Consider the following 9,956-nt stretch of genomic DNA (forward strand, 5'->3'; position numbering starts at 1 on the left):
AGGCCCATTAACGCTTGTAATATGCCGCCGCAGGTAGCAGTACGCCATTAGGTATACCGTTCTCATACCGTACATACAGAGTTGAAGTTATCACAGAGGTATTTAAATTTTAGAGTAGTACAGTTACGGTTTTGGTACTGCTCCGACTTACCGTTAGTTTCGGATACGGCTGTCAACGTATTCGCTCTCCCCATGCCTGCAACTTCTGGTTTAAACTAAAGGTAGGTCTGGCTTTATACAACATCGCTTTCGCATCCACAAGAGTACACATAGTTTTAGGCCACATAATTGTCTGTGTAATCACATAGTGTTTAAATATTTTTGGGGGCAGGGAAGGGTTTCACCCAGTTGAAAATGTGCTTATTTTGCCATAGGCCTATACATATTTATTAAGGGGGTTTCAGTTTTACTTCCCCCCCCCCTCCTCGAAATATGTTGTTGTTGCCTCAACATGTTTCGTTTTTACTACATGTAACTTCATTCGTTCCAACGAAATAGTGTATTTTTTCACTCATTCGAAACGTTATCTCGTTTTCACGAAACAAAACTATTTTTTTTTCTCAATTTGTTACGATGTTACATAACTTGTTGAGGTGACGGAATATTTTGTTTTACATTATTAATGGTTTTTGTTGTATCGCTCCGTTAGCGTTTTTGCCTGTAGCGGGCATACGAGGACCGCATACCTTCAAAGAGGATTATCCAGTTACCACTGTAACGTTGTTTTTCCCGTTATATATCCCCAAATAAATTGATTTATGTTTTAGAAAAGTGTACTTACAACTTACAGAAATATAACACCTTTAGCTTTCGAGAAAGACTCTGCTAGGGCCGAAACGTCAGGCCATTAACTATTTTTTTGCAGAAATATAACACATTATTAGAGAACGAAGTGGTTGATTCGGTTGTGATTAAACACCAACAGGTAAAATGTGTTGCAAGCTAAACCTCTGGTTATTGTTTTTCTTCTAAATCCCACAACTGAGAATAGCCGGTAGTGTTCCTTTTGTGGACAACGATTGACCACAGAGAATATTCAAAACGCATGCGACAAGTAGAACGTTGAATTAATCATTGTTTACGCAGTTATAGCCAAATTAACTTATTTGTATTCTTCATTTGGAAGGTTTGTACTCATCACTGTGTCATTTGTAAAATTGCTTAATCAATTATTAATACACATCTGTTGCTTAGAGACCACACAACGATTTAAACTCAAAAGATAAAAAGCAATCCCTTTGTTTTAGATATACGGTTATAAAGAAATGGCAAAACGAGGAAGTTTTATAAATATTATTATCAGACGAACTGAACATTATAGTAATCTATATTTTTGGATAAAAAGAAAGCATGTCAAGAACACGAAATGTTTTAAGCAACATACTTCTTGTTGTGCATTTCCATCATAATTCGTTTGGTTAAGCAGTGGTTATTATGTTTTCCCCAATAAAATTACAAGGGTGTGCTATAGAACGTACACTGCAAAAACTTGGGTTTAAAACTGACACCTACATTTTATTTAACAACATAAGTTGTTAAAATAATACCATTGTAAATAATTTTGAAGAGATACGTGCTATTTTAAATTTAGATTCTTTTGTTGGTAAGAACACCCGAGGTGTGAATTTAAAGGAACGCGTTGCCTTGAATCGGTCGAGTTGGTATTTGAAAAGCGTGTGTAACCGTTTGTTATAAAATGCATATGGTTTGATAGATATTTTAAAAGTAGAATATATTGATCAACACAAGTATCACTCGAAATTGCGTGGTTTTCCTTTTATCTCGTCGACTAACACGGCTCGCCATTTAAGGGCGTCAAATGTTTGACTCCCATAATTGGCCGACCGTGTTAGTTCGCAAAGTAAAAGCATGGTAAAAGGAAAACCACGCAATTCGACCATATGCATTTTATAACAAAATGTTACAATCGCTTTTCAAAGACCAACTCGACCGATCAAAGGCAACGTGTTCCTTTAAAACACGAGTCTTTGCAGAATTGACATGAAATCTTATGAATCTTTTGTAAACCAAGGGATAATATTTGGAACAGTTAAATTAGATATGGATCATGATTGCGATAAACATATCTGAAAAAGAACCTTGGGTTTCAACTCGACGTTTCAATCAGTAAAACAAATCCCTTCTGACTCCCCCAGTTTTCAAACCAGTTCGTACGGTTACCATTCTTTCAAATATGCAGCAGTTCAGTTTATGGAACAGTCTTCCAGAGGTTGTCTAACAGGCTGAGACATTAAAATAATTTAAAACCCGGTTAAAAACATATCTGTTTACTTTGTACAATAATTGTGGATTTCCTTTTTACGGTGCATAGGGACGTCACGGTGATATGTGCTATAATATAATAATATATAATTATATTTTATATATAATAATGGTTTTATTTATGATTAAAACAAGTTAAATTACATAGAGTTCTAAAGTTTAAATCGAGAGTATGACCCTCTGCTTTTCGAGCGATTTTTTACGCAGTTTGCCCTTTACTATTGTGGACATAACGTTTGGGGTAGGGCTGGGGACACAATCCCATGCGACATAGTCTTGGTTCCAAGACCATTGGTGTTGCGCGGTCACACACAACCAACGTTCCGATTATGCACGGCAAAAACTGTCCACGCTTGTAATGAACGAACGCTAGCGGGCGCTCTGTTTCTCTGATTTAGATCTCACCATGGTCTTGAATATTTGCAGCGACGGGTCTTAACTTTTTTATTGTTTTTCGGCAAATCTCCCCCGACTTTCCGGTGGAGCCAATCAGAGGCTGCGTTGCGGTTGGCTCATGAATAATTCATCAGTGTTGTGCATGTAGTGTACAATGCATTGCAGTAATTCCGTTGCATGACTTTTGCTTTACTCTGTGTGTGGGTATATATGTTTTTATCGGAGTAAAATAATGTCCAGATCAGTAGGATTTAAAACTTTGACACAGGGTGGAAATACGATAAAGAAAGGTTTGTGGTACCAGCACAAACATTTCTATGTATAATGTCCAGATCCAGACACCTGCATTGCCATGATATGCAGCTTGAAATGCGATCGTGGCGTTATGCTCCCGACGTGCCAGGGCCCACACTGATGAAGCCTGTATTGGCTAAACAATTTGCTTATAGTTAGCACAAAATAGTATTGCTTAGCAGAAACTGGTTGCCAGCCAATTTTTAATTAAATTTGAAATTTTGTAGTGCCCAAGTAAATTTTTGGATAGTAAAGAAATTTTGTACAGTATTTTCTGCCAAACAGATATTAACTGGTGGGCCCTGTAGTGTTATTCACAGTGAAAGTTTTTTAATCTTGGGGGAAGGAAATCTTGAGGGATTCAAAAGCGTCTTTGTGAGAACGTATTTTGAAACGTAACCGTAGCTGCATATCTTGGAACGTAAGCGTAGCTTGACTCGGGATTGAAAGCGTACTTTTTGATATTGTAGCGTAACCTATTAGTATCTTGGAGTGTATAAGCGTAGCTGAGTAGCTGCGTAGCTTGGAACGTAACAGTATCTTTTGGTGGAGCGTAAGCATATCTTGGAACGTAATTCGTAGCTGCGTATCTTGGAACGTAAGCGTAACTTGACATGGGATTGAAAGCGTACCTTTTGATATTATAGCGTAACTTGAAGGAACGTAAGCAGATCTGTAAGCGCAGCTGAGTAGCTGTGTAGCTTGGAACGTTGACATCTTTTGGAACGTAAGCATATCTTGGACTGAAGCGTAGCATCTTGGAACATAAACGCAGCTGCGTATCTTTGAATGTAGGCATAGCTTGACTCGGGCTTGGAAGCGTACTTTTTGATATTATAGTGTAACTTGAAGGAACGTAGACCTAAGCGTATCTTGGAACGTAAACGTAGCTGCGTATCTTGGAATGTAAGCGTAGCTCGACTCGGGCTTGAAAACATACCTTTTGATATTAAAGTGTAACTTGAAGGAACGTAGACCTAAGCGTATCTTGGAACGTAAACGTAGCCGAGTAGCTGCGTAGCTTGGAACGTAACCATATAACATTTTTGGGGAATGTAGTCGTAACAATATCTTTTGGAATAACTCATGAGAAATTTCGAGTTTTGATTGCTTGTCCAGCGGCGACTACTGCTATTCAACTCCCAGTTATTTGAGGCGAATAGTCGGGTCATTAAATTCCACTAGTTGCCCAGTTTAATCATCACCTCAAAAATAACTCTTCATTCACAGAATTAAAAAAATAATACTTTGTTTGACAAAATTATGCTTTGAGGGAATTTTGTTTTAGCATTATTTTTATTTAAACCTTTTATAAAAAATTCTCATAATTTTTTTTAAAGCTACTCACACAATAACACTGTCACTATAACAATATGCGATATTCCTACGTTTTGACATCATCAAAATTACCTTAAAAAGTCATAACAAAAAGAATTTAGGGGCCATGAATTAAAATGGAGCATATTGGAACGTTGCGATCATAAGAAACAACGGATTCGACACCCGCAAGCTGGGATCTTCATAGCGCCTGGGATTTAACACCTCCAACCCCCACGAGACACGGCATGGGCGGTACGTGATATTCCACAAGGCTTATTTCACGTTCCGATTGCTCCACGCCGTGGGGCCATACAGCGTCCGATACACGGACTCTCTGAATGCTAATTTTACGTTCGATTTTTGACCATTATTTACGATTTCAAATCGTCACGTATCCATAATCTGAATAGATACCTATACTTAAAATTTCACTGTTTTCCTTTTAATAGGCCTATAATGACCACGGAACCACTCTTTGAGCAAAGATTATTAAAAATAGACCGCCGATCATATTGACCTTTGACTCGATCTAGTTTGAATAGTCATCTTCAATTCGTCACGTGATATGAATATTGCATACATTAAAAGTAATTTACATAGTCTGGCCACGCCTTCAATTTGCAAATATCCAAGACCATGGTGAGCACAGGACATGGTGAGATCTAAATCAGAGAAACAGAGCGCCCGCTAGCGTTCGTTCATTACAAGCGTGGACAGTTTTTGCCGTGCATAATCGGAACGTTGGTTGTGTGTGACCGCGCAACACCAATGGTCTTGGAACCAAGACTAATGCGACACCGGGATGAGCCTCATAAATCCTGCTCGATAACTGCCCTTAACTTTGACACGTATGTCTACAGAATTAAAATATCTTGTTTTACAAATCAAATACTGTGTAGATGTTACTTACAACTAGTAGTAACGTTTCACTCATTAGCTAAAGAACCTCATAGCTATAAGTCTAACGAAGCTCCTAGCCTGGCATAGCTTTGCTCAATGCAGTCGAATTATTCACTCCGAAAAAAGACCACCGCTGTATAAAAACCCCACCCGTATAAACCGAGCGTATGTGATGTGTAACCACAACGCACGACACGAGGCCCCGTACACTATCCGCATGCGTCGGCTGTCAACGCCGGTTCATACTCGCTGCGTATTCACTGCGTACGCAGCATTCGGACCCGTTTTTAAAGTCCGCAGTGCGTAAAAGGAAGCGCAGTGCGAAATCGTTTTTCGCAAAATGCGCATGAATTTTTCAAAACGAAAAAAATTAGGTCTTACACACTAATCGGATGCGTAGTCGGACGTATTGAAATATTTTAACATTTTGTCGGATGCGTAGACGCAATTTCAGTGAATAATGGCAAGAACCTGATACGAAAAGATAAAAACTGTTCTTCTTTTTCCAAATCTGTGTAACACAAGCTTAACAGAATACCGAGATGTACAAAGGACAGTGACCTCATGGAAGATTTGGACGGAAGGCATTTTATTTTAGGAAAAATCCTTGCACCGGACGAATGTATGAACATAATTGACGCGTTCGTTTCCGCTCGCGAACGCAAACTTAATGCGTATTAATTTTGTATTTTTGATGAAGAAACCGGCCTTAAGACGGCCTCCGCATGCGGGTTTAGTGGTACGAGTGCGAGTGACTTGTGCACAATAGTCGTATGGTGTGCGTTGAGCGACGTGACGGTCTATATGGTTGGGTGGAGCGGAATGAATACACAGTAAGCACGGTGTATACGAGGGGGTTTACAACACGTCTTTTCGGAGTGAATAATACGACTGCCTTGAGCAAGGTTAAGCTTGGCATGAAATTATATGTTAGTAACATCTACATGATTTTTGATTTGCATAACGAATATTTTAGTTCATGACCATCAGCAATCCATAAGAACTTATTTTAAGCCTTCTAACTCAACGCAATCGTTTCACACAGGATCTGCGACTTGCATTCCAATCCGAAAACAAGGAAGTGGAACAGTTGAGTGTCACTTCCTATGACACGGTCAAACAGTAAAGAATCGTCTCATTCAGAACATCAACAATGCTGTTGCTTCTGATATCTGCCGGCTTGCTTGTATTGAACCAAATTAATGGTAAGTAATCATCACTTGTTCATAAGGTTTATCGCGAATAGCAAAATATCAAGAGAGGGCGCTGTTGAACCAACACAAAGATATGGGCGTTGCGTGCGAGAGTCGTATGAACTGCTTAGAAACAGCCCCATATTCCTTCCCACAATCCATTGCGTTTCTGAATCGCGATTAACCTTATTTTTAAAAGCATCTTTTGTTTCACAATGTATATTTTACTAAAGTGTTGTAAGTTTGATTGGTTAAATTTATTACTTGTAGTTTGTCGGTTTGCATTGCCTGTCTTTTCCTGTTTGTACTGTTTATATTATATGTTTGTCCATGTGTATGTTTGTCGTGTCTCTGTCTGTCTGTTTGTCGTGTCTCTGTCTTGAAATTTAAAACAAGCTCTACAAACCATCAAAAAAGAAATTCATTCTTGTGTTGACTATGACCATCTAACTTGGCGGGGCGCGCAAACATTTTAATTAACTCGTATCCTAACACCTCTTAAGAACATTCCTTTTCATTGATTTAGAGCGCGTCACATGATATGTATTAGTTATACTAGAAACGGCGGCTGTGTGATAGTGCAACGTCTGCCGTGTGATAGTCCGACTACCACACGGCGTGCCGTACCAAAACGTCCGTTACGTGTACGAGGATGATAAACCAATAGTCTAATCATTTCAGATTACATGACACAAGATGCAGCACAGTAAAAATGTTCGCAATTTGCATTCTGTGGAATGTAGCATTCAGGTACGTAACTTAAATACTACAGTGTTTAGAAATGTTTGGGGTGTTGTACAAGAAATATTTACTGTTTTTACTGGTGCTTCGCCTCGGGTAAATAGAACACTCCGGGGATCACCTCGGGAGTCAGTTTTAACCATAGCACTCGAAGCAGTCAATATTTGTATACTAGTCCACATCATAGAATTATAGAAGAACTAGAGGGCGAACGAGTGATGCTTCGTGCACAAACGCCACGGGACCGCAAGATGACAAGCGCGCCATTCTGCACGCGCGTTGAATATGAAATACACGTTTGAAGTTTTGTTTTTATTGAACGCTCACGCGATGCTGTTTGTTCAACTTACAAAATGGCCGCACAAACACACGCTGTGAGATGCCAGTTTTGCATGTTTTGTCAACTTAGAAAATGGCCGCCTGCGCGCATGTCGGAGCGCGTATATAGGTCAGTGCGCCCTCTAGTTCGTAAATATATAACTCTATGGTCCACATGCAGAAATACAATAATACAAACTCACCATGACAACAAGGAGGTTGGGGTGCAATATGATCTGGTTCCATTACACCCTGGTTGATAGACTAAGCCAAAGCGTACTGATACATGCGAAACTGATTTTATCGTTTTCAGAAGAAAAAGACGAATCCTTATGAAACCATTTTGATACTTACTTTTCAAGCTGATGCGGGCATGCTTTTTGTAATGGAAAATGGCATCGGTTGACTTTAGAGAGAGTGGATTGTAATACATTGTTCGTGTTTTTTTTTTGTTATGCATCATGCAGCAATGGTTTGTACTATTGGTCTGGAACCGGATCCGAGTGCAGGGAACATATTTCGAAGGGTCATCCCAGTGGAAGATCCCTGTAGGTGTACCGAGATTCAAATGGGTGGTATGAACATCCGTACTCCTGGCCGCAACTTCAAAGTCATCTACTTTGATGTCCTTATGTCAAGTGCAGACGAATTAAGCAACTGGTTCAACTGTTCAGGTAATTATTGTTATAGGCAGTTTCTGCATCTAACCATAAAGCGTTTGCGTTGTGAGTGTTCATAATCAAATACACTGGACACCTTTGGTAGTTGTCAAATATAAGTCGAGTCTTCTAACGTAGTGTGTCTCAACAAATGCACAAAATAACAAACCTGTGAAAATTTTTACCCAATTGTTCTTTGCGAGATACTAATGAAACACACACCTTGTCACAGAAAGTTGCGTGCTTTCAGATGCTTTACTTCGGGACCTCAAGTCTAATTCTGACGTCTCGATATCAAATTCAAATATTTTAGTGGGATGTCTTTTTTTCTCGAAAACTACCTTACTTCATCGGGAGCCGTTTTCTCAATGTTTTATACTGGCAACATCTCTCCGTTGCTTGTTACAAAGTAAGTTTTTTTAATCCTGGACACTATTTTAAGTAATTACAAAATAGTGTCCGGTGTCTTTATTACTGGGTAAAAAAAAAGAAAAAAAAAAATGTACACATATTTTAATACGTCCATTTTAAAAACTATGATTGGTGTAAGGTTAGCATCAATTGCATTACAAAATATAATGCTGTATTTATATATATTTTTTCGCATTTGTGTGAATGTTTTGTACCAGTTTCTCAAAAACTTCAGCACTTCAGCCAATAACATTTTAAGGGAGGTTTTCAAGGGAAGTGTCGTGGCCGAGCGGTTAAGAGCACCGAATTCAAACTCTAGTGTTTCTGGTTAGCAGAGTGTGAGTCGAATCCCCAGCCGTTACACTTGTGTCCTTAAGCAAGAGACTTAACCATTGCTTCGTCCTTCGGGTGGGACGTAAAGCCGTTGGTCCCATGTGTTGTGTAACGCATGTAAAACAACCCAGTGCACTTTTCAAAAAGAGAAGGGGTTTGCCCGTTGTTCTGTGGCTGCTGTATGCGCCGTAGCACCTTGTATATCCTTATATGATAAGGTGCTAAATAATTGTTTCTCCAAATTCATCACTGCAATACATTTCTTTCTGAAAGTGTGTATTTACTCAGCGCCTTGAGTACATTGTTTTGTAGTTACGTGCGCTATAAAAGACTATGTTGTTATTGTTATTTTTTATATATCAAACCACTAAGTTTAATGCAAAGCTGTGAACTAGTGTAAATGTTGTTTGTCTTAGCCAAACGTACATGCTACTTTTCAATAATGGAACTTGGTCCGTACTGTTTTATATTTCTTTGAATATTTTAGGTGGACGGACAGGCAGCAAGGTGGAAAGTGATGCAGTGGTCGATGAGGGCGCTTCATCGGATAATGACCCTCAGTTCATGTTAACTACGGGTGCGGTTCTTCAACTAGAGGGTACTGCATGCGGTGCTGACAACATGTTCAAAGTAGACCCCTACGACTGCGCTTTGTTTTATGCATGCTCATATGGGTTTTGGATTAAGAAATCATGCGGGGAACAATATTTTAACACCGATTTCAATGGATGTGATTTCACTCAAAATGTCCCTTGCCCCCGCGGACTTTAAAACAGAACAAGGTGGTCGTGCATATTGTTACCCTTGATAGATCGTCCGCTATCAGGAGAGAACAAAGAGCAAAAACAAATAATAACAAACAAATAAACAACAATCCAACAAACTAAAAAAAAACAACAGAGAATCCCTCAGAGAACGACAATAGCTGCAACGTTTACACTTTGTTTTCATTGATATGACTGATCACAAAGTGTCAGCGATTGTTTTAAAGCAATCGCACAACATCTGTAAACAGTGCTGTCTAAAGGCCGACACTTCGTGAATCACTAGGCCACATACAAAACAAATGTTGATCGTCCTTTTTTTTGCGGATAGGGTAGGGAGGGAT

The 9,956-nt window shown here is 39.2% G+C and overlaps 1 protein-coding gene across 1 annotated transcript; it reads left to right on the forward strand.

Moving 5' to 3' along the window:
* Positions 1-204: 204 nt before the first annotated feature.
* Positions 205-9,619, forward strand: LOC139942568 (uncharacterized). Its single transcript, XM_071939418.1, has 4 exons — positions 205-221; positions 6,239-6,398; positions 7,913-8,119; positions 9,336-9,619. Exons 2-4 carry the CDS (start codon positions 6,347-6,349, stop codon positions 9,617-9,619), a joined length of 543 nt encoding a protein of 180 aa, XP_071795519.1. The 5' UTR covers positions 205-221; positions 6,239-6,346.
* The last annotated feature ends 337 nt before the right edge of the window (positions 9,620-9,956 follow it).

The sequence above is a fragment of the Asterias amurensis genome, chromosome 10 (assembly GCF_032118995.1).
Source record: "Asterias amurensis chromosome 10, ASM3211899v1".
In the NCBI taxonomy this organism is placed as follows: Eukaryota; Metazoa; Echinodermata; class Asteroidea; order Forcipulatida; family Asteriidae; genus Asterias; species Asterias amurensis.